Source organism: Saccostrea echinata, unplaced genomic scaffold, assembly GCF_033153115.1.
Source record: "Saccostrea echinata isolate AGI-Se365-2 ecotype Australia unplaced genomic scaffold, CSIRO_AGI_Sech_v1 ptg000022l, whole genome shotgun sequence".
Classification (NCBI taxonomy): Eukaryota; Metazoa; Mollusca; class Bivalvia; order Ostreida; family Ostreidae; genus Saccostrea; species Saccostrea echinata.
In genome coordinates this window covers 5,917,614-5,943,051 of record NW_026889771.1, presented here as the reverse complement: position 1 = coordinate 5,943,051, position 25,438 = coordinate 5,917,614, and the positions used below count along the sequence as shown (strand labels likewise).

General features: G+C 34.4%; 2 protein-coding genes across 3 annotated transcripts in view; both read left to right on the top strand.

Moving 5' to 3' along the window:
* The window catches only part of LOC133190276 (coiled-coil domain-containing protein 96-like), a 266,577-nt gene extending 260,037 nt beyond the window's left edge, over positions 1-6,540 (top strand). Inside the window, exons 2-13 of one of the 2 annotated variants that reach the window (XM_061325796.1) lie at positions 56-72; positions 1,684-1,957; positions 2,206-2,385; positions 2,542-2,642; positions 2,853-3,003; positions 3,186-3,310; positions 3,537-3,690; positions 4,099-4,292; positions 4,683-4,802; positions 4,945-5,037; positions 5,209-5,346; positions 6,132-6,540. In XM_061325796.1, the coding sequence (XP_061181780.1) occupies positions 58-72; positions 1,684-1,957; positions 2,206-2,385; positions 2,542-2,642; positions 2,853-3,003; positions 3,186-3,310; positions 3,537-3,690; positions 4,099-4,292; positions 4,683-4,802; positions 4,945-5,037; positions 5,209-5,346; positions 6,132-6,377 (1,791 nt within the window). In that variant the 5' untranslated portion in view covers positions 56-57 and the 3' untranslated portion in view covers positions 6,378-6,540. Of the gene's footprint in view, positions 73-1,683; positions 1,958-2,205; positions 2,386-2,541; positions 2,643-2,852; positions 3,004-3,185; positions 3,311-3,536; positions 3,691-4,098; positions 4,293-4,682; positions 4,803-4,944; positions 5,038-5,208; positions 5,347-6,131 lie in introns of both variants that reach the window. The other variant, XM_061325797.1, reaches the window with a different exon arrangement.
* A 4,665-nt stretch (positions 6,541-11,205) lies between these two features.
* Positions 11,206-24,451, top strand: LOC133190285 (alpha/beta-tubulin-N-acetyltransferase 9-like). The gene is made up of 8 exons (XM_061325820.1): positions 11,206-11,273; positions 11,380-11,560; positions 18,114-18,223; positions 18,441-18,497; positions 19,313-19,393; positions 23,770-23,829; positions 23,985-24,079; positions 24,321-24,451. Exons 2-8 carry the CDS (start codon positions 11,484-11,486, stop codon positions 24,432-24,434), a joined length of 594 nt encoding a protein of 197 aa, XP_061181804.1. The 5' UTR covers positions 11,206-11,273; positions 11,380-11,483; the 3' UTR covers positions 24,435-24,451.
* The last annotated feature ends 987 nt before the right edge of the window (positions 24,452-25,438 follow it).

The following is a 25,438-nucleotide window of genomic DNA, read 5'->3' as shown; positions in this document are numbered from 1 at the left end:
ATCGCGCGTTAACTACAGCGCCACCTGTATAGTTTTCCCTGACAACATTGCCAAGGAATGGCTGATCAAGAGGTATAGCTATATTTTTACTCTAATTTCTGAACACTCTCGTTAAACAATTGTTTTTTGGTGATAAAATCATAACCTTTATGCGTTGACGATGATATACATGCCAAAAAATGGTATGTGTTCTCAAACTTAATTAATAATCAACTTCAAAGATAACAGTTTTAATTTCGAATTTCCTCATCATTGTTTTTGTTTAGTTGATTATTTTTTGATCAATTGTTTACAGTGAAAAAATATGTAAATGAAAACAACTTAAATTTTAGTCTTGTAATAATTAAATATTGCCATTCTAATGTTATATTTCAAGGCAAATGCATACAAACACAACTTTTTTGAACTAATGTTAGCCAAGTAGTTGCACGTTTAAAAGAGTATCTGTGCTAAAAGGGAGCATTTAAATGGAATATGTGGTTATTTTATCTGATATTTTAACTTGGTGTGTTATTGTCTAATTTTCTGTTTATTTAAAATACTTCAAAGTGCTTCACTAAATATTTGCTGTTGAAGCACATAGCAAGTGAGGTTTACATCAGCAATATTTGTTTTGGACCAGTAGGAAGAGGGCTAAAATAGGCTTTGCCTGCTGCCCAATCCCATTCACTTTTATTTGTGAATAAAATTTTGTATAAGTAAAATACAAAATTAACACAAAATCCTGGTGATTGAAATTCTATTTTTTAAAGAACCAATTTAACCATTTTTGGATTTTATTTGACTTAATCATGTTTACAACTGGTTTTTCTTATATAAATCACAACTCTTTCATCACTATTTCTATACATGTATTCCTACATAATAATTACATCTTTCTGGATAAGGACTATTCAGTCTTTATCAAGTCATCTTGTATAATTTCTGGCCCAAGTAAACAAATGAAATACCCAGGGGTAGAATTTACTTTACTGGTCCCCAGATCCGCAAGATCCACGCACACATTGCACTATGACGTATGATTTACATCACTCAACTGATAAGGGTTAGTCTTGCACATTTTCGACTGGTTAGGGTTAGTTTTGCACCCACCTGAGAGATTAGGGTTAGTCCTTGCACAAGTATTCGACTGATTAGGGTTAGTATCACATCCATCCGAGAGATTAGGGTTAGTCATCGCACATTATTTGACTGATTAGGGTTAGTCTAGCATCTGGCGACACTATATTTTAGCGCATTTTTTCTGGGGACCGGTAAAGTCGTTCCAATACCCAGTGACCTTTATGCATGATTATGCTTATTAGCCATGTGCTCATCAAGTCCACAGGTGCCACTATGAGTAATTAAGCTATATATTTAGAAACTGTAAAAAGAGTATTAACAAAATGGCGGCTTTTATTGATGAATATGTTAACTACCGCGATACCATAGGACCCCCGCGTAATTCATACATTTCCTGTGTACACTTCTTGTAATAGTACAGGTGCTTCCTTCTCTAATCATTGAAAAAATCAGCCGTTTTGATGTAGCATTGTAGCACAAGACCCATGTACAAAAACAAACAAGTGGTGCATGACTACTGGGCACGCACAACTATAGGGCCTTTGGCCATCATATTTTCTGAAGCTGAACTATTAAAAGAGTGTCATATTTATAATTTTAAATGATTTCATTTTTTTAAAGGAATCCCAGCCCACTGATTCTGTCCCAAAGGAGGCAGAAAGTACAGAAGCACCTGCTACAAGTGAGGAAACCCCAGCAGCGGAACAGGAACCTCAGACAGAGACCACAACAGAGGAGGCTCCGAAGGAGGAGGAACCAGCAAAGGAAGAAGAAACAAAGGAAGAGGAACCAGCAAAAGAAGAGGAACCAGCAAAGGAAGATGGTCCTCCTGCAGAAGAAGCACCTGCTGATTCCAACACAAATGCTGAAGAGAAGGCTGAAGAACCTCCAGCAGGTTGGTTAATTATTTTTGAGGAATAAAAGTAAAATAAATATATCACTGCAATAAACTCAGTCATATTATATTGAAAAATTAATTGAATATTTTCCCAGGTTTTAAGGATATCAATTTTATTTACTATTCCTTTGGTATAAATGTATTGCTACTTTTATGATGAAGCACTGTTGCAATATATGTGTGAAATTACTGGTGTCTTGAAAATTGCTTGCATTTTAAAATTTGTGCTTTCTTTTTTACAACAGAGGGTGGTGAACAAACAGAAACTGCTGTAGAGGGTGAACAACCAGCAGAGGGGGAACAGACAGAACAGGGGGAGGAAGGTCAAAAAGCAGAGGGGGAAGAAAAACCAGAGGGGGAGACCACAGAGGAGGGGGAGAAACCTGCCGAAGGAGGAGAGGGAGAGGAGGAAGGTCCTAAAGAAGGTATTAAAAAAAAAAAAAGAACTTGATTTTGCAATACTCGATGCATGTGAAGCATTTGTTTCTTAATTAGAATTTTATTTGGGGAACTACATGCATTGGTTTTTATGTTATTTGGGGAACTACATGTATTGGTTTACCTCTTTTTAATGAACATAGGTGAAGAAGGAGAAAAGACAGAAGAAGAAAAGCCTGCAGAGGAAGGGGAAACAACAGAGAAAGCTGAGGGTGAAGAGGAATCAAAATCACCTGTACCACAGGTAGGATCGAAATTTCTGTTACCATTAACTGTGAAATGCTAATAAATGCACTTTGAACACATTTTAGACAACAGATTTTAAGTGCATTTTATATTACTTCAATTTGATTAGTTTGCATTGGATACTTTACAATACATCCACTGGTAAATTTTTATATCAATAAGTTTCATTTTGTCCTTGAAATACTTATTTATATCTCTGATTTTAAAGAGTGATACCTTTGCTGAGGGAGAAAGACCAGAGAGTCCACAAATTGCTGGAGAGAAATTATCCAGAGAGGGAAGTCCTGTACAGGGAGATGAAGGGGTTCAACCTGACACAGCTGCCCTTGAACCTGGTACTCCAGAGGGGTCAAGGCCAGGTTTGTGTGCTCTCTTTCTTCTTCCAACACATTTTTACCAGCAATTACTAGACTTTGTATTATAATAAATGGCCTTAAGAGAAAAAAAAACTTGTAAATTTTGTTTACAAGATCATATATTTCACATATCCAATTCAAGTGATGTATGCTTTCCTATGCTGATATTTAATATACATCTTCAGCCTCAGTCACAGAGGATCAACACTTAGCTCCCTTTGCTGAGGAAGAGGAGGAGGAGGAAGAAGAAGAGGAGGAGGAGGAGCCTGAACCTGAGTTTGATAGAGAGGCTCTCCTCGAACAGTATCAGGTAAAACTGCAGTTATGACCCCTTTTTAATCTGACTTGCACATGAAATTGATTTTAACAAGGTTAAGGAAAACGATAATGAGTAAATTAAGTAACATATTTTATTGAAAAATATCTTTCAAACAACTCAAAAGAGAATCATATGTAAGGTTAACTCACATCAGTGAGTAACTTACATAGAAAACAAATATTAATGAGATCTTTCAACACTTTAATTTTTAATTCAGACATTGCTTGAGGAGAGGAGGGAATTACAACAGTCTAACTACTTGCTTCAGCACAAATTGGCAGAGCATTTCAGGAAGAAGAAAGCAGATGATGCCAGGCAAGACTATGATAAAACAGCGAATGATCAGGACTCAAAATATGTCAAATATATGGGTAAGTATAGTCTGACATTACACTAAATTGACATATGTAATCACATATAATGTAGATCACTAATTTTTCGTAATACCTTATTTTTGTGAGATTGTGTTTGGTATTTTTATGCAAAAGAAATTGTAATGAATTTTGGTTATTGCTGTATATAATCTTTAAGAGTAGAATTATATGCCAAAAAAAAAAAAATTGGGAAGCTCAGGGTCTTCCGTAATTATACAAAAATAAAGTTCCCGCAAATAATAAGTGATTTACAGTACACTAAATTACCAGATTAAGAACTGGGTTGCACAATACTACTGTTTCTAACAGCATATAAAAAAGGATTTTTTTGATCTCAGTTCTCTGTACAATTGTGCTGTAAAATCTACAGGATATTGTTGGTTGACTTTGGATACACTCTTTCAGCTCAAGTTGATGAGTTGAGAAAACTGGATGCAGCTGAGAGGGAAAACTACAAAAATCAGATGGAGGACTTGAGAATAAAATGTGAGGAGAAGAAAGAGAAAGTGGATGAGGAGAGGAAGAAATTCATGGAATTTAAGAAACAAGTGGCATTGAATGCCATCTCTAACAGATCAGGGAAGCCTGTTCCTCCAAAGGTATAAAGCTGAAAATTGATCATTCATGATTGTAGCAGCTAAGCTTGTTATCTAGGTCTGTTGAACACACTGTATGAATTAATGCTTGTTGCAGCTAGGCTAGCTTACTGTTCAAGATCATAGTTTTACACAGTCCTATGTATATGTAGCCGCTACCATTTTGAGTGCATTCCTGATAAAGGTCTCCATATTTAAAGTTAAAACTGTTTTCCAAATCTGGCACTTTATGGAATATTTATGGGAATTTTTCATAAAGGTATCATTTACATGTTCGATATTAAGAAATGATTAAAACCTCCATACTGTTGCCAAATCTGAAAGTGTTTTTTTTTTCTTCTGAATTTGATATGAAAAATGCAATTCCAATTTATTATTTTAATTCATCTTCAGGACATAGAACAGGCCTTGTCTGTAGAAAATAAAAAAGAACAAGATGTAGTAGCAGTTCGCTTAGAAAATATCAAACTGAAAAACAAATTAAAAAAGAAAGAACATCAATTAAAGTCAAAGGTAAGTAACAGTTTGTACTTCATTATAAGTTAATGGTGATACTTGTACATTTTTATATTACTGAACAAATTTTATAATGTAATTTTGATATAATGTGTTCTTAAATAACTACATGTACTTTGAATCTGTGATTATTTTGCAGGAAGAACTTGCAGAAGGTCTACATTTAATTGATTTTGAACAACTGAAAATTGAAAACCAAACATACAATGAGAAAATTGAAGAAAGAAATGAAGTAAGAGATTCGTTTTTGCATACAGTCATGAATCCATTTGCAATAGTATTCATTGTAGTAAACACTTAGTCTTTAATAAAGATTTATTACACTAAAAACTATTTCAATTCATTTGTTATTAGCAAACTGAAGCAAATCAAAATATCTGATTTTTCACATTTCTATCTATAGGAAATTCTAAAATTAAGAAAGAAAATTACCAGTACTGTTCAAGTTCTAACCCATTTGAAAGAAAAACTACAATTTGTGCAAGCTGAAAATCAAGTACAGAAAGGTCGTCTCCGAGAAGTGGAAGCTGAGGCAGCTATGGTAATTATCACTCTCTAAATTTTGATTTCATTGGTTACATATATAAACTGAGGCAAAATTCTATTCAAGGCAGTAGTTATAGATAGTTTTCGATAGACACGATTTTAGCAAGAGTTTTTTCCCATTGGTGGCCATATTGGAGGTATACAAGCCCGATTTCCTTCATTATTCCACCAAATTAAACTCGTCATACTGGACAATTGGGTGAAGATAACACAATTTTTCTTACAAATTTATGTTAACACAAGCTTCCTTTAATTCGTAATTTTTGGTTTTAAAGATTTTTGCCCTTATATTTCTGTTATACATGTTTTAAATTGGTTGCTCAAAGAGGAAAATTCGCTAGTTGGACCTCCAATATGGCGGCTAACGGGAAATAACTCTTGCTAAATTTAGGTCTATCGAAAATTATCTATAAGGAAAAACAATTAAGGTGCATTGACCCTCTCAGAAGAGAGATAACTCTGACTGGGATAAATGACCATTATTCCTTTATAAAATTGGCAAGTTAAAAGACGATTTATGTAAATTTCTTCTGGAAAAACATTAGCATTAAACCAAAATTTAAATGATTGAACAGAAGGATTATGAAATTTACGCTAAAAGAAATATTTGTGTGCACTTAATATTATCAAACTTTATACAAGTTGTGTCTTAAAGGTTTTAAGTGGCTAGATGTCGATCCAATTTTTTTAAAATATAAATCCGATACATGAAGTTCCTACAATGCTTTTTTGAAGTGCTCTGAAGACATCTTTTAACTTTCTATAATGTTGTTTTTGCAGAAGAGAGACATTTTATCAAGAACAAAACAAGCAAGAGATGCTTTACGAATTGACAACCAGCGCCTGCGACAGAGCTGTGGGTTGCTAGGTAATGAGCCTTTACTTCGAGATTTCGAGGAGAGAAAGGATGAAAGTGATGATCTAAGAGAAAGACTTGAAAGATTAAAAATGTCACATGCTGAACTCACATTAAACTGCAATCAGGTTCGAAGGAAAATTGAACAAGCAAGGCAAAACAGGGGGTGATTTGCTACAACACTAATTGAAATGTGATATAATAAACAATATGTAAACTGAGAAGTCTTAAATATGAAATATGGTGATACTTTATTTTTACTGATATATGACTGTTGTTGATGTATAATCTACAATTGAAAATTAAAATAGAAATAAAGCTAATAAAAACTTTTTTCTGAGTTACTGTACCTCAGTGAATTACAGTAAAATTACGTCATTGCAGATTTAGAAATTTATGAAGAATGTCAAGTATAACACGAGCATTTCCATAAAATTTAGCCATTTTGACTTCTTCTCCAGAGCCACTATGCCAAATTCAACAAAACTTGTCATAAAGTATCCTTGGGTAAATGGAGATAATAATAAATAGTGTAATATTGGTGGACCATTTTAAACTCTGCTTTTCAAGAACCTGTTACCACGCGATCAGATATGTGAAAGCTTTCTGGCGTAGTGTAGAATCAAGTTGTTCATATGTCACAGGTGCTTGGGGACGGGACGGGGGATAAATTCACACTCTGATACTAAGAGAGAACTTTTAGTATCAGAGAGTGTGAATTTTTATAAAAGGCTAGTTTTAGGTTTTATTTTGGATTTTTCAGTTGTACATAATACCGGTACTTTGTGAATGTGTCATAAAAATATCTTATTAAAAAAAGTCAAAAGAACCCTTGGGGGTACGGAACACGGGGGGGGGGGGGTCCCGTCCCCAAGTACCTGTGGGAATTGATAGAGTTTGTTAAGTACAAGTATTATTTACCATTCACATTTTCAGCTATATACCTTTTCAGTAGCATTTCTGCATTTCTTGTACATGCATTTAAAACACATTTAGGTAACCTTTTTACTGCAAAAGCTTCCAAATATTATCCATTTCATTTAATTTGCTTACTTTATTTTTTAGTTTTACGTCATTATTAATAAACTTCTTTCAAATGTTATGCAAATGCATGTATATTTCATTTGTAGTCCTGTTGTCTTCATAGATAGGTACTTTGAGATACAGAAAGAAATCATATTCACCTGAATTTAGATTAATTTCCATTCTCCAGCAGGCATGTTCACGAAACTATCTTAGGACTACGATGTGTCCTGAGAACGTCTTAGAAAATAACTTAGTCTTAAGTCAGTTTCTCGAAGCTTTCCTAAATTTAGGACCTCGCCATTTCCTTCCTAACTTTATGACAACATAAATCTTGTCCTAAGATCATCCCAAGTTTGTTGTGATGCTTATATTTTTGAATATTGCAAGTATAAACGACAATTTCTTGTTCCTCAGCAGTCCGTGTATGAGCTGATGATTTACACGAATAAATTTTTTCACAAATGTTACCAAAAGGCCTCTTCTTTGCAACATTAGTTACCATCGTCGATAATTTACAGGTGATATTTATTTTTTCTACCTATCAAGGAGGACCTGAATTTCGTACTTGAAAATTTCGAGTTTCTTTTCTTATTTATAATGCAGCAGGTACGTAGCACTCTTTTTCAAATTGGGGAAGGGGAGAAAAAATATGTTTGTAAGGGTAAGGGGACAGAAAAATGTATAATTGACTAGCCAAAAAAAAAAAAAAAATTCCGGAAAAACTTTGACACAAAAAATAGAAAAGTCTACTCACAAAAACCTCTAATTAAATGTGTGGCGGGGGGGGGGAGGGGGGGGTTCCGTCCATCTTCAACAGAAAGTGAAGGTTGGGGTGGTCCGGCCTATTATTAAATCTTCTATTTACGAAAGCCTATTAGGATCAAACTACGGTAAAAAAAAATTTAAAAGGCGTTATAACGCCATACATAACGCGAAAAAAGGCGTTATAACGCCTTTTGAAAAGGCGTTATAACGCGGAAAAAGGCGAAATAACGCAAATAAAGGCGTAATTACGCCTTTCCAAAAGGCGTTATTAGGCCTTTCTAAAAGGCGTTATAACGCCTTTCCAAAAGGCGTTATAACGCGAAAAAGGCGTTATTACGCCTTTCCAAAAGGCGTTATAACGCCTTTCCAAAAGGCGATATTACGCCGTTATAACGCCTTTCCAAAAGGCGCTATTACGCCTTTCCAAAAGGCGTTATTACGCCTTTCCAAAAGGCGTTATTACGCCTTTTTAAAAGGCGTTATTATGCCTTTTGAAGGGACATTATTATGTCTTTGACAGGCCTGTGCTTTTAAAGTGGGGGGGGTGTCCCATAAAATTGACAAGCAAACAAAAAAAAGAACCCCCCAACCCCCCCAACCCCCCGAAAAAAAATAAACTGCCTAAACTTGAGGGGAAACTTTTTCTAATTTTTCGGTAAAACTTTTTTTAAATGCAATGACTTGCCCGAGTTTAACCATACTGCAACAAAATGTCAAGGGACCAAGCAATCAATTAATGATTTTTTATATTTAAACTATAGCAAGACTATTCTCCCAAAAAGTGGGGTGTGGGACCCCCCCCCCCCTCCCACTCACATTCGTACTACCGGCCTGTTTGTTGAAAAGGAGTTGTATCCAAAAATGGAAAGGCGTTATTTTAAAATAGTAAATATATGAAAGATTAAACCAAAGCCATCTTTATTAATGCAATATTTAGATTATAGTTTTAATATTATAAATTATATTATAAATTATAGTATTTTCTATATTCCTGCACATCTCGCAGACAGTTGTTTGCATTTTGCATGCATATTAAGAGAAGTCAACACTCTACTTTTGAAAATCCAGGATATAGGCAGAACCAGCTTTGGGCTTTGCTAGCCACGTATTAAGAATTCATGTCAAATTTGAAATATTTTTCTCTCCTCTTGGTAAAAAACAGGCAAAGTATTTACATAGGTATAATGAGCAATTGGCCTTCAACAAAATTTCTGAAATCCATACACCTTGGTAGAAGCGTCTGGCATCAGAGAAGGACTAAGCTGGTTTAACAATGAAAATATTTTACACATTTAAAAATTTTTTTCCCTAGAAATCTAATTATAATCAGCCCCCAGGGTGGGCTAAGTAAGTCATGTATTGAAAAAAAAAAAGGCGTAATAACACCTTTTGGAAAGGCATAATAAAACCTTTTGGAAAGGCGTAATAACACCTTTTGGAAAGGCATAATAAAACCTTTTGGAAAGGCGTAATAACACCTTTTGGAAAGGCGTAATAACGCCTTTTGGAAAGACATAATAAAACCTTTTGGAAAGGCGTAATAACACCTTTTGGAAAGGCGTAATAACGCCTTTTGGAAAGACATAATAAAACCTTTTCGAAAGTCGTAATAACACCTTTTGGAAAGGCGTAATAACGCCTTTTGGAAAGGCATAATAAAACCTTTTGGAAAGGCGTAATAACACCTTTTGGAAAGGCATAATAAAACCTTTTGGAAAGGCGTAATAACACCTTTTGGAAAGGCGTAATAACGCCTTTTGGAAAGGCATAATAAAACCTTTTCGAAAGTCGTAATAACACCTTTTGGAAAGGCGTAATAACGCCTTTTGGAAAGGCATAATAAAACCTTTTGGAAAGGCGTAATAACACCTTTTGGAAAGGCGTAATAACGCCTTTTGGAAAGGCATTATTACGCCTTTTAGAAAGGCGTTATTACGCCTTTTGGAAAGGCGTAATAACGCCTTTTAGAAAGGCGTTATAACACCTTTTGGAAAGGCGTAATAACGCCTTTTGGAAAGGCGTAATAACGCCTTTTGGAAAGGCGTTATAACGCCTTTTAGAAAGGCGTTATAACGCCTTTTGGAAAGGCCTAATAACGCCTTTTGGAAAGGCGTAATTACGCCTTTATTTGCGTTATTACGCCTTTTTCCGCGTTATAACGCCTTTTAATTTTTTTTTTTTTTACCGTAGTTTGATCCTAATAGGCTTTCGTATTAAATTTTTAAACCATGGAGAGTTTTCAAAACTCTGGGGTAAAACATTGCCTTAATTTAAAAGAGTGATTTCTCTGTTTGAATATATAGTGTCGAGTCCTGTAAAATTCATTTCATTTTTTTTATCAGCTTATTTTTCAAAAAATGATACAGACTGTTCTAATACATCATATCGTGAACATCATCAAGGTCGATCACTGAATTTAAGATTTTTTTTTTAGATTAAACTTTCACTTTGGTAGAAAAAATTCGCTTGTTTCGATGCGATTTACATGCGGTATTAAATATTCTATCATTTAAAAGATGCAAAAATTAAATAAAACTAAAGTCACATGTACATGTAAATGGGATTTTTTTCATGTTATGTAAAAGATTTTTTGCTATAATTTTACATGTATAGATAAATGTGGAAACAACAGTTTTCACTGTATGTTAGGATGTCTTAATTTCGGATGTTCCTAAGTTATACCGTCCAGCTTCATCTTATGATATGTCCAAAGTTGATCTTAGGATGTTCCTAACTTTCTTAAGTCATATCTTAGGAATAATCTTAGGACATATCGTAGGAACATTTCGTGAACATGCCTGCTGATGATTAGGAGACATGATATATTTCAAAAGAGTTGCGAAGATTTGTCAAAATTTACTCATAGGAAGTCTTTAAAATGTACAGTAACGAAACCAAGTTCCTCTTGGAACGGTTATAACCAAAAGACGTTTCGCATAACGAAGGTACAGAATTTGATACCATTTATATGTTCCATAATTAAAAAAAAATTATCAACTTCATTAAAAAAAAATATGTGTTTTCTTGTTTTCCTTACCCTATTCATTCAATATGACGCAAACCATGCACTGGAGCGAAATTTTTCGTCATTTTCTACGTACAATATTGATTGCTGTAACCAGGCAAGCTTTTTGAAAGGCTATTTCTTGTTGAAATTACACGTTCTTCAAAATGCAAATAGATCCTACTTTTACCCATTCCCTGCTCTTATACTCGAATTTCCTCGGGTACTTTACGCATATTGCCAGTTTGTAAATACTGACGTAGAATGATAGGTAAAGTTTAGATATACACATCTATGTACTTTCAAGACAATGTTAGGTGATATGTTATGTTTTACATCAATACGTATATAACATGTCATATGATTTATCATTACAGTCATGTTTTCCGAAATCAGACAGTTATTGAGTTAACATGTTTTACACTTGGAGGCCTGACGAGGGTTTTTATGTATATCTCAAGTGGATCGACATCGTTACAGAATGATTTTAAACAGCAACGTTATCTTAGTTGGGAAAAAGGTTGTTCTTGTTCCATATGAAGAAATCCACGTTCCAAAGTAAGTGTCACAGAGAGAGAGAGAGAGAGAGAGATGTATTTGAAATACTATTACCCATATGTTTACATATATATGATGACAAATATACAATATATGTATGAGGTTGTGTTTTTTCAGTAATTTGGGACTGGGGACTGGGCCCTCAGAATTGGGAATTCAGCGTCAATATTAGGAATTTGCAAAAAATAAAAACTAAGTCATTGTGAGAAGCAATTCAAATACTAGTAACTAAGAAAGCCTATTGGTTAAGAAAATGGAAAAAAGTTCGTAAAAAACATAATAACGGTTTGAGAAAGTCGTTATTACGGCTTAATAGAGTCGATAACCTATGGATAATAAGACTTAATTAAGAAAGTTTTTATTACAACAAAAGAAATTTTAAAAAGTGACTCCAGAAAATCGTAATTAGGGAAAATACGTAATAAGATAAAAAAAAAAATCGTTGTATTCCTATCAAGACTGAAGAAAATATTACTTCGAATTAATAAAGTTGTTATTAAGACTGAAAAAGTTGTTGTTACGACTTAAGAAAGTCGTAATTTTACGAGATGAAAAGTCGTTATTTTGGGAATTTGAAAAAAAGTCGTTATTACGGGAATTAAAAAAAGTGTTATAACGAGGTACAAGTCGTCATGACAATCAAGTATCGTTGTTATGACTTAAGAAAGTCGTCGTAAGAGATAAGAAGTTGTACGAAAGCCCATTTAGGATCATCAAAAAATATTTTTGAATTTTCGAATTTGTTAGAACGAATTTAATTCGCTATAATTTTTATTTGAAATTAATATTGTCGGGATGTCACATCCTAGAGTTTTCAGAACAGAAAGTTTTTGATTTATTTAAGAAATTCCAGTACTCATCATATAAAAGAAACCCCGGTTTACTGTCACAGTAACAGCTTTCCCCCTTATTTATACATATTATACGTTCTTAAATGATCTTATTGATGAAAAGAATCAAAGTCGGTAATCTTCAACTTTAATGTAGGTACTCATCAAAATCCATTGCGAACATTTACTGATGAGGAAACTACATTTATTTACATGCGTGCAGTGGAATGGAAGTGTCCGGGGTGAAAATGATTGAACCATAACATATATACACTCTACAGGTCATTGTTGCTATTTAGTATGCAGGATGAGTAGACCAGGGTTGGAGGGTCTTGCTAGATGCATTGAATTCCTCCAACGATGGTGATAGTCTAACAGATTCCGGTAGAATGTTCCAGTACTGACCAGTAGAGATTGTTCTTGGAAAGCAGGTCCGTAGCAACGGTTTCAAAAATTGGGGGGTGGTCAACCTCCCAAAATAATCTGAAAAGCAAAAAAAAAAAAAAAAAAAAAAAACAACAACAACAACAAAAAACCCTTAACAGTCCTCCAAATCCTGGAATTTGCCAGTGCTCGACATTACAGAAAAAACAATTGGGGGGGGGGGGGATCTAAATGAAAATTTACTATAGCAGAATACTATATTCGGAAACATTGGAGAGCCGCTCTATGGGCCTGGAAAGAATGAATGTTGGATTGTTTGTAGACGTTTATTCGACAGTGATATGATACAAACTAATTCCAGCAGTGACTTTTCCTAGATCCTCGTACTGTTGCTATGTTGTTGATATGCTGTTTGGACTTCAGTGAGTTGGTTGACTACTTTGTACATGAGTGTTACGTCAGCCCAAATGCGTCTCTAGTTCTAAGGTGTTCCATTTGAGTTCCTGCATCATAGATATTACGCTGTCAGGTTTTTCCAGGGTTATAAGGCTCGTTGTTAACAAATCTTGCTGCATTTGTTGTACTTGTTCTATCTGTTTCTGTTGTGTTTTTTGTTGTGGATTCGATATTGATATTGCGTACTCTAGCTTTGGTCTAACTAAGCTCTGATATGCTCTTTTCTTGACCTTTGGTGGACAATGTCGAAGATTCCACTTCAGAAATCCCTTCACCGGAGGCTTCATTGCAGGTGTTATCTATGTGAACTTCAAGTTGTCACTGAGTTCAACGCCTTAATATGGATGGTGATCTACTAATCTCGAGTGGCTCCCCTTTTAATGATGTAATTGAAGACTCTCTTGTTGAAGTTCCAAACTGTATGATGGCGCACTTCTTGACGTTAAATTCCATTTGATAGATGTAACTCCAGTCCACAAGTGTGTTCAGGTCCCTCTGCAGCTGTTCATGGTCTTGTTAACAAAGTATGGGTCTATGGATGACACAGTCATCTGTGAATTACTGGACAGAAGAAGTGAAGTATGCAATGTTGTTATAAATATGAGAAAGGTGTTGGCCTAAGCACCGTTTCCTGTGGTACCGTACCCTAAATGTGACTGGTGTTGTGGTAGATTTGCATCGTCGATTATACTATTTGTTGTTGACGGTCTTTCAAGAAATAGTATATCCATCTCTGTGTTGTTCCCTGTATCCTGTAAAACTAAAGTTTCTTCAACAGTCGTTGTATGGAACTTTGTCGAAGGTTTTCGAAAACTACAGTATTCCCGTATCAACTTGCCTACCTTGGTCTATGTGTTTGGCGATGTCATCAGTTGTCATCAGCAGCTGGAACTTGCATGGCTGTCTAGCTTGAAATCCATGTTGATTATCATTCAAGATGTTTCTCTGTCTAGATGGTCCATGATCTAAATGACAACGATGTGTTCTAGCATTTTGGATACAACTGCTTTGAGTGATACTGGTCTATAGTTTACATGGTTTACTGGTTTTGTTCTATCCCTCTTATGAATTGGCACTGTTGGCATTCTTCCAGTCTGTTGGTATTTCTCCTCGGTCCAATGATTGTTGGAATATAAATGATAGTACTGGTGTTATGATGTCGGCTGTATGTTTCAAGAATGTAATGGGTATCATATCTAATCCACTTCCTTTCTTTTCTTTTTGGCACCGGCTGATCTTACTAGCTCCCGAGTGGGAGATGATGATATTGCTCATCGGAGTGTATGGTGATGGTCCGCTTTCCGGAATGTTGTTTGTGTCCTCCTCGGTAAATACTGGTGCAAATTGTTCATTTAATATGTTTGCTTTTTCTCATGGCGTTTCTTCTATCTTCCCGTTCGCTAACAGTGTTCCAATTCCCATAGTACCCTGTTTCCGGGCTTTGATATACTTCCAGAAGTGTTTAGATATTGTGTTTTCTTTCTTCTTCCGCGTCCAACAATGTGTTCAGATATTTACGATATGTTCCGTACTAACTTCCTATATTCCTTAAATGCTGCTGTTTTTTCATGTTTCAAAGCTTTATGCATCCTCTTTTTCTCGTAAATCATTCGGTTTGTCTCCCTCTTCATCCACGGTGTCAGCCCTTTTCTTCACCGTCTTTTTGGGAATCCACGTGTCTATAACTTTGAAAACTGCATCCTTAAAGTAATTCCAATTTTACTCCACTGATGATTTAGCTCTGTCTTCTGACATAAATAATCACACAAGTCTGACATGTCAATTTTGCCTTTTTCTCAGTTAGCCTTTTTATAGTTGTAAACTGTTCGAGCGATCTTTGTAGAATTCGATGGTTTGAGTGATGTTCGGATGGCTAGTATGTCATGTTCTCTAATTATAACTGGTGGGCCCGGTAAATCTTTTCTACAAGGGTTGGGTGTGATGATATAAACAAGTCCAAAGATCTATCCTGTCGTATCGGTATGTGTTGACTTGGTCCAGCCCTTAACATTTCAGTATTGATATATTAAGTTTATCTGTGTGATTCATCTCTAACTCTCTGTGTGCTGCAACCCATTGTTCAGTTGATATCGCTTAGGCTGAAATCTCCTCTCAGAAAAATTTTGAGTTTCTTATGTTTAGGTGACTTAGATATTTTGGACATGATAAGTCGAGTTGTTGCAATGCTTTGATCGATGAATTGGTCTCGATAGTAAGTTCCAATTAAAAACGCATCTTTCCAATGTGTTGTTAACTTGACTCACTTTAAATCACATAGAGTACAAGATCTGGGCAGTCTTCACAATCGTAAGTTGGCTTTAACAAGATGATCACACCCCTTCACCTTTATCATTAAGAGTTTTCCTATTGTTTACTTTGTACTTACACTTTGCTTATATACTTTGTACTGGTGTTCAGGTGGTATTCAAAAAGATAGAATTTGTGCATCTAAATTATCAGCGTCCAAATGCGTCTCATCACCTTTGATGACATCTGGTTCCATGCATGGTATGATATTATAAAAGTCTGTCTTATTATTCCTTAAACTTTGAATATTAATAAAGAGGCAAGTCAGGTTGTTTGATGTATTGTATTGTGATATAATATTGTTGTTTGAATCACTTTTGCTGTCGTATGTATGATATGGCATCATATGCAAGTAATGATTCTGGTTCGGAGATTACACTGTTGCCATGTGATGTCATAGAATTACCTTTCCGAATTGGTGATTTATTGAGATCTGGCCTCGGGTGATATGATTTGGTTGATATTAATGATGAGAAAATTGGTTTTGTTCTTACGAACACAGATTCTTTATCCTGTTTATTGATGCTGGGTAGCTTTGAATAAATGGTATCGGAGGAATGGTCAAATATTTCAGCAGTATGTTGTGACGAGATGTTTTGGATTCTGCAGCTCGTACAAATCCAACTAAGGTTAAGATTAGGTTTGCTTGGAAGACCAAACGCACATGGACTAATATTCGCACATTTATGATGGTACCAGATATTGCATCCGTTGCTTTGTATGTGGCCTTTGCATTACACGCTACATTTCTCGCACATATGCCACAAGGGTACCTGACTGGGCCTGGATGTGTCTGCACATCACATCGTATCCCCACATTGTAATACTAGTATTAAAAGGTATATGATCAGGATTGATGTTGGTTTATTTTTAATTTCCCTTAATCTAAAACTTGGTCTAGCATGGACAGAATCATGAAGGCTAGAAGCGAAAAGCTGTAATCCAATTTGCTGCAACTCTAATTTACCCTTGCTTAAACTGTTAAAACTCCCATTTCATTGCCGACACGATAATAATGTAGAGGGGTGAGTGGAATGATAATCATGAAAATACAAGTAAAATGTTGAAACTCAGTTGTACCATGTATCTGATGGTAGACCATATGTACATGTACAATGCAATGTACGTTGTATAACCGGAAGTGAATGGTCGACAGAGGCAATTTCAGATTCGAGAAGGAATTTTTCAAGTGTTCTTTACACAGCACTAATAGCTGATTTTTTTTTCTTGAGTTCATTCCAGTGATAATGAAATACACAATTGATGTCCGAAAAAGCGACGATGGTACAAAATACTGTTAAAGGAGATGGGCGCAATCTAATTAAAATTAGATGTTCCGAATCCGCTACCGTTTGAGAAGCGGTAGCGGATTCGGAACATCTAATTTTAATTAGATTGAGATGGGCGAACATAGCGTGCAGAAAGCCTATAGCTTCAGATACATAAAAATCATGTTCATTTTGTACTTTAGTATTTAGAGTAAAATTCTCATTATTGAATTTTATGAAATCATGATAAACAAAACTTTTCTGAGGAAAATTTTCCCGGCAAAATTTATTCTTTTATTAAAAAAATAATTTGGTGTTTGTGGGGTTCGAACCCAAAGCAATAAAAATCCTGAGTATCATTTTTGTTTTTGAGACTAGCACGCTAGCCACTAGACTACACAAGTCCTGATGAAGGGTGGCGTTTAAATCATGTTTGTGATATGACCCTTGACTTAATGGAGTATTTCTCGAAAAGATGCGAATGTTGTGTCATAAAAGTATATTTTTAAGGTATAGTGGGTCTTTGCTCCATATTTTTGGTAACCAAAACTGTATATTTTCATGCAAACTTTGAGGATTAACTTTCCAAAAAATAGAGCGAAGACCCACTCATGTCGAAAAATAGTGTTATAGTATGAGAAAAAGACTCTTTTTACCCTCTTTAGTGTGTGTATAATATTTTATAGGCAAATAATTTCAATCTTTGAGGGATTTTTGCAAATTATAGAGATTTTACATAAAGTAAATTTTAATGTTTGATGAAAAATCAAAATTTTGATATAATTGAGATTTAGTTTTTCACCTTCATGTTTGTCGCATTTTATAGGCTTTTCGCTCGTCATGTTCACCCATCTTCTTTATGTACAGATTTTCGAGGCTCCTTTTCCACTACCTACATGCGCTCTAAAAATTGATTACATTCAATGTTAATGTCATCAAAATTTATGGTGAAAGTACGTAGTTCTGATTTTTTCCATGGAACAAATAAAATATTATGATTGACGTAGAAGAAGGATAACATAGTTTTGGTAAGCAATACCCAGTGCTGATATATCATGAATAAGAAAAGCTGAGTAAAATGATTCTTGGAGACGACAAATGAGAGAGAGAGAGAGAGAGAGAGAGAGAGAGAGAGAGAGAATAAATACACATGTATATGGATCACTCTCCCCCTTCCCTTTGTGTGATTCTATCAAAGTTTCCTTAGAATTTTATTAAAAGTGGCTTATTTTTGATCTGCATATATGATCTCGTTTAAATATATTCTACGTGCAGCTACTTTTAGTACTGTTATTTCCTTCTTACTAGGTATCATGAATGGATGAAGTCAGAAGAGCTTCAGAAATTGACAGCATCTGAACCCCTCTCTCTTGAAGAGGAGTATGGAATGCAGAAGAGTTGGAGAAATGATGAGTTCAGTAAGCTATTATTGAAGAATGAATATAATTCAATTCTTTAAACGTAAATTTTGTTTTGGTTCGTCTTATAATGTTTAGGCAAGAGTCAAAAGATAAAATGCAGAACAATTTTGAAAACAAAAGTTATTGATTTTGCATAGATATTTTGTTAATCAGAATTTATCGTGATTAAAAGTTGTAAAGTTCAGTTGACTTTAAATCGATGGTTGTATTTCAGAATGTACATTCATAATGCTAGACAAAGAAAAGTATAATGGTCCTAAAACAGAAATTGGTAAGATCAAATTAAAGTTATATGTTACGTCGTACATAAGATATAATAATACCTTATAATATAATAATAACTCCAATAACACGAAAATATATATTATGTACATGGATTTTCCTTCATGATAAAGTTGAAGCCAAGAAATGTATTTGAAGTGCAGGTATCTATATATAATCTTATCCGAGTCAACAGTGCTGTGCTTGTGCTTGATAAAATAAGATTGGAATTATCAGAATGTATATATACATATATACTGTATTGAATTCTAATTTTGTTAATTGTTATTTTTCCTCTTTTATTGTATATACGTTTTTATTTTGTAAATTTCATGTACTATAGATCACCAAATTTTCACGACACCTTAGATAGTAATTTGGAACATATAAGCAAAACAAAAAAGTTTTCACGAATTTTGTTTATTGCTGTAATGCAATTAAACGCGAAAATGAAATTTTCGATGGCAAATAGTCTCGCGTAATTACGCGAAAAAAGTTTCGCGGATAAAAAGTGATTTACGGTACATGTTTTTCATATGAATACAAAGTGGCTTTTTATTTCTTTGTTGAAACATACTAGTAGTATATTTCGAACGCAGTGTTTGTTTGTTTGTTTGTTGTTTAACGTCCCTCTCGAGAATTTTTCACTCATGGAGAAGCCACCACCTGCTCGGCACTCAGGGCCATTGAGCAGTGAGGGATTTTTTCGTGCCAGCACCTACTGCGACACGGGACCTCGGTTTATACGGTCTCATCCGAAGGACTTCGAACGCAGTGAAGCACTGTTCTGTTTAATTTGTGTCTGAATTAAATCTTTGTGTTTAGATGCTATGGTTGGTGACGTCAATTTATTCCTGACTGAAGAAGAAGATGAACTTGCAGGAGAAATAAACTTGATGGTAGCAGGTAAAAACTAGTATAAAATATACTTAAATATCTGTATTAAAATAAATTTTAAAAAAATTACAATTGATTTACTTTTTATATTGTTTTGGTTTTAGTAAACATATAAATGGTTTTGTTTTTCAATGAAATATATGCAATACTTTTTAAAATATTAAAATGAACACAACCTTTGGTTTAGTTTATCGCTGCATTGCAAAAATGTTACTGACTTCGTTATGACGTTGCTTTTCGGCACTCCAAAAAATCTTAAATCTCTCACGTATACGTTTTATTTCATGTACTAAACTTGTGCTAGAGCGTCTAGTTTTGAGCTATTTCAAAATAAATATTTAACATTTTTAAGTACATTTGCATATCCATTCCGCTGTGCGTAGATGCAGAATTAGCGTAGCTGCGAATTCAAGGAAGTGACGTAAAAGGCTATTTTCCAACCACTTTTTTCTTCCATGTAACTGTTCATCGTTTGACTTCCAATTACACTGGTATTTTATGCAACTTTTGTATCTTTATAATATTAATTTTTCCTTAATTAGTTGTCAATGTTTTTGACGTCAAGTCTCGCGTTAAGTCAGGTTATCAACATTTTAACTGAGCAAGAAGAAAGTGAGTGGACAATGAGTCATCCTTTAACGTCACTTACTCTTGAATCTGACGATACATAGGATTGAATACAGTAATAACATTTGGACAAAGTTCAAATAATTTTAAAATTACAACTCAAAAAAGGCTACTTTTATCAAAATGGCAGTAAAGATCATTAAAGCAATATGATCTGCAACTTTGATGTTGGATATTTTTGTTGCAATATTGTAATTAACTATTTCATTGACAGAAAAAGAAGCTCTATACGAGGGTTGTTCGGAAAGTTCGTGGACTAACGTCATAGCTTTTTTACTTAACGTCATATTATATCCAAATTTGGAAGAAATATTTCAACAGTAAATCCAAATGATATATATGAAATTTTTTTTAGAATATCATGATTTATTTCAAACTTATTTAGACTTTAAAAAATGCGAAAATCGGACCACGGAGCAAGTCAGAATTTTGTAATTTACAATCAGGACACTAAATAATATCTGAAGTCATAACTTCTGTAAAATGACACAAAAATGGAAAAAATTCTACGCGGTCAAATTAAAAATTGTTTCTTCGTTTCTGATTCCAAATTATGACATAATATTTTGTTTAGTTGAAAAGAAATCAGTTTCAGAAGATAGGTAGTCCTCATTGAAATAGGCAAAAAAGATGACGTCGTTGAACGTCACGGAGCAGCAGTTAAGCAATGCCGTGTGAAATGTACAGGAATAGTATTTTTGAGAACCTCGTGTCGGTATGTTTTTGACGTTACAGTATTGTTGAGTTTGCTCCGTGGTTACAAAACGGGTTGATTTTAAAATAAAATAACATGAATTCTATTAAACCACATGGGATGAAACTTCACACTTAAACAAACAAAATATTTTTACATATGATAATGTGCTCATTTTAAATTTCTTGAAGACAGTATAACGAAAATTGGCATAGTCCACGAACTTACCGAACAACCCTCGTAAACTTTTTTTTTTTTATTTGCAATGAAAGAACTTGTTTTAAACTTTGACTGAAGCAAAATTACATTATTGTCGTCCTGTACAATATTGATTTCTTATATAATACTATACATTCCATTGTACAGAAATTTGAAACAATTCTGAAACAATTTAACACTCTATTTCAGTCTAATGATTGGAATATTTAAGTTACATACAGATTTATCATAAAATCACATTTTAACAGCAAAAATGCAGTTCATATTGTTTTAAATAGAAGCACATGAGAGGTTATAAAGATCTGCGGATGAAAAGAAAATGAGTGCTGAAAAGTAACGTCATAACGTAGGTATTTTCTGCCGTGTGGCGATAGACAAAACAAAACTTTATGTTTATCCTAATATTTTATGAAGTATGTATATAACTGAATGTAAGCAAAAGTCAAAATAGATAAGGGTATTAGTAGGTAAAATTTGTTGATAATGAATAAAATTTTAAAACAGTTGTAACATTACCTTGGGATCCGCCCTTGTAAATATTTAAAAGTTTTAAATTGTTCACTGAGTTAATCAAATACTAGAAATTCACTTTTACTATATTTAAACATCTGTTTATCAAAGATCATACTGAAAAAGAGAATTTTAGTTGTGTTGAGCAGATTACAATCAATGTGGAGTAACACCTTTTACCCTTTTTAGCTCTACTGGTCAGAAACCAGAAGAACGTATGCATAAGTAAGGTGTCTGTCTAGCTGTCCGTCTGTCTGTCCGTGAACAATTTTTTTTCTCCTCCCAGATATGATCCGATTTCAATAAGACATGCTTCACAATTAGACTACACTAAGATGCATAATTATAGATATCGGTTTTTGATTTCGATGAACGATGTTGCCATGATTACTAAAAATAGAAATTTCTTTAAAATTCATTCTAAACCCTACTCCTCTTTCAGTTTTGGTTCGATTTCAGTTAGACTTGGTTCAGAAATAGACTATACTAAAATGCATAATGCTATGTATCGGTTTATTATTGCGATGAACGATGTTGCCAACGTTATTTCTTTGAAATTCATTCCAAATGCTACTCCTCCCTCAGTTTTGATTCGATTTCGATTAGACTGTTGCTCGAATAGACTTTACATAATTCTATTTAACAGTTTTTAGCTCACCTGAGCTGAAAGCTTAAGTGAGCTTTTCTGATCACATTTTGTCCGTCGTCCGTCTGTTTGTCTAGCTGTCTGTCCGTCTGTCTGTCTGTCCGTCCGTCTGTAAACTTTTCTTATTTTCGACTTCTTCTCCAGAACCACTGGGCCAACTTCAACCAAACTTGCCACAAAGCATCCTTGGGTAAAGGGGGTTCAAGTTGTTCAAATGAAGGGCCACACCCTCTTCCAAGGGGAGATAATTAAGAATTGGTGAAAATTTGGTGTCATCTTTTAAAAATCTTCTTCTCAAGAACCATTGGGCCAGAAAAGTTGAAACTTAGGTGAAACCTTCATTACATAGTGTACATTCAAGTTTGTTCAAATCATGACCCCCGGGGGTAGGGTGGGGCCACAATGAGGGATCAAAGTTTTACATAGGAATATATAGGAAAATTCTTTTAAAAACTTCTTCTCAAGAACAACAAAGCCATGATTAATCATATTGATATGGAATCATCCTCAGATAGTGTAGATTCAAGTTTGTTCAAATCATGACCCCTGGGGATAGGGTGGGGCCACAATGGGGGATCAAAGTTTTACATAGGAATATATAGGAAAAATCTTTAAAAATCTTCCTCTCAAGAACAATAAAGCCATAATTAGTCACATTGATATGGAATCATCTTCAGGTAGTGTAGATTCAAATTTGTTCAAATCATGACCCCGGGGGGTAGGCCATGAAAGCCATGATTAGTCATATTGATATGGAAGCATCCCCAAGAATTGTAGATTCAGGTTTGTTCAAGGCATCCTCCAGTAGTAGGGTGGGTCCATAATGGGTGATCAAAGTTTTTCAAAAGAACATATATAGGAAATATCTTTAAAAATCTTCTTCTCAAGAACAACAAAGCCATGATTAGTCATATTGATACGGAAGCATCCTCAGGTAGTGTAGATTCAAGTTTGTTCAAATCATGAACCCCCCCTCCCCCCCGGGTAGGATGGCAGACATCTTTAAAATTCCGTTTTCAAGAACAGCAAACCCATGATTAGTTATTTGAAAATAGAAGCATCCTCAGAAAGTTTAGATTCAATTTCATTCAAAACATGGCACCAGGGGATATGCCAAGGGTATGTCTAGAACAGGCGATCAAAGCTTTACATATGAATATATAGGAGAGGAAATCTGCTGATGAAGAAGAGCAGGGCCATATTGACTCAGGTGAGCGTTGTGGCCCATGGGCCTCTTATTGATTTCGAAAACGGTGTTGTCATGGTTATTAAAATAGAAATTTCTGTGAAATTTTTTTCAAAACGCTTCTTCAACAGTTTTGGCATGATTTTAATAAGACTTGGTAGACTAGTAGACTATATGAAACTCATCTTTATTATAATCCACACGAGTATAACAACAGTCTCCTCAGATACTTTTGGTTATTCTTTTAAATTAAGCGTTGATCAATTATCAAGCAGTATTTATTGTGCATATGCAACAATTATTGTGTCATAGCATATCCTGGTATCTTGGCTCAATCTGTGGTCTTTGGGACAGGAACCTCTATCAGTGCTTGTTAGGTGCCTCTTAAAAGCATGCCATATAAATAACTATAACACATTTTCCTCAAAAAGAATTATTTTAAAGGAAACTCACAGTAAAGTAAGGATTTTAGAGCCTGAAGTTGTAACTTATTGTCTTGTCAGAAGAGAATGTGCGTCACAAAGGTTTTGGTACAGAGTCTTTGTTCCTGATGATTCGTTATGGTAAGTATATATTTCAGCTCACTCAAATTAACATTGGAAATATTTGAATTTGACTTCAATCATGTTATTATAATACATGTTACATTTATAATTACGTTTAAAATATATCTGCATTCTCAAGACCATGATCAAATTCAATCTAAATTAATATGCAGGATGGGAGAAATTGAAGCTAGAAAAAGTGCGAGCAAAGATTGGATTCGATAATGAGCCCAGCATAAAAATGTTTACAAAGCATGGATTTCGTGAAGTAAGACACAGATTGCATAAAATTGACTAGAAATAAAAAGAAATTTATAAGAAGTTGTCGAAAACATTTGTATCTGAAATCATATTTGTGTAGGGGGTACATTGATTTTTTATTTTATGATGCTTTGTCAAAGAAGTTATTACATTTCCAAATAAGTTAATTTGAAATTTGATGGTAAATATTTCATCGCAATAAAAAGAAATACAGACTGAAACAGGTAATTAAATTACGTCTTTTGCAGGTTTCCAGATCGGATTTTTTCAAAGAAGTAACTTTAGTGCTCAATCTAACAAGTGACGTCAAGGCAAAGATTGCAGAATTGACAGAAGGTTTTAGAGAAGAAAAATATAAATAAATCTGTTAAAAACCCCATTTGTCTTCAATTGTCACTGCTTTGCGGTTTTAATTTTGCATTTATGACTTCAATAACAGCCCTTAATTGCGTAATAGTAATTAAATCACCACACTATGCAGCATTTTGATGGATTGTTATAGATCGGCTCCAAAAGAAAGAGCATCGAGTTCTTTGTGATGTCTAGTTTGATTGGAACAATCTTGTTATTACTTCCCTTCGACCAATCCGACTTTCTACAATTAGATAAAAATATGTTATACATATTAAACAGATAAAGTCTTATAGGTTAAAGTGAGTAAGTTCTTTTGACCTGCTTGACATGCATTTCTAACAAATTACAGTTTGACACTAAAAACCCCTTAACCTCAGTCATATCCTTACACTGTTTTAAAGACTTCTCCAGGGACCCACTACTCTATCACGCTGTCTTGTTTCTACCGGATATCGCATCCCAGTTATTCTTTCCTACTGTCTCGAGCTTTCAAATTACCCTTACCTCAGCTGTCGTATTTTTTTTCATGTATCTAAATCTCAGCTTCTTGTAATTTACATTAATCCTAATCCCAGGTAAACCCTCGCACTGTTTTTATTATGTTTCCAATTAGCCAAATCTAAGTTAATCTCTAACCCTTTCTTGTGCTTCCATTTACCCAAATTACAGCCAATATCTCAAATTTTTCCAGTTTTCCAAGGATCGAAATCCCAATTATTCCCAAGCCCGGGTTGGGGCGGAAGTGGGTATCCTTACAAAAGTGAATTTCTTTATGCTTTCTATATTAAATGTGCTAATGTGCTTCCAAGTACGCAGATTACAGCCACTTACAAATTGTTATTGTGCCTCAAAGTACCCAAACCAATTCTTTCTTGTAGTACTTCGAAGTACCCAAATCCCAATCCCTTACAATTTTTCTTGTGCTTCAAAGTACGAAATACAATTCACTAATACTTTTTCTAGATGTACCTGCAAGTACCCAAATCACAGCCACATTTTCTTAATATACTCC

Coding starts and splice junctions, on each gene's coding strand:
- LOC133190285 (XM_061325820.1), top strand. CDS start 11,484: ATGATTTTAAACAGCAACGTTATCTTAGTTGGGAAAAAGGTTGTTCTT. Junction 19,394..23,769: donor AATAAACTTGATGGTAGCAG/GTAAAAACTAGT, acceptor TTGTCTTGTCAG/AAGAGAATGTGCGTCACAAA. Junction 24,080..24,320: donor CAAAGCATGGATTTCGTGAA/GTAAGACACAGA, acceptor CGTCTTTTGCAG/GTTTCCAGATCGGATTTTTT.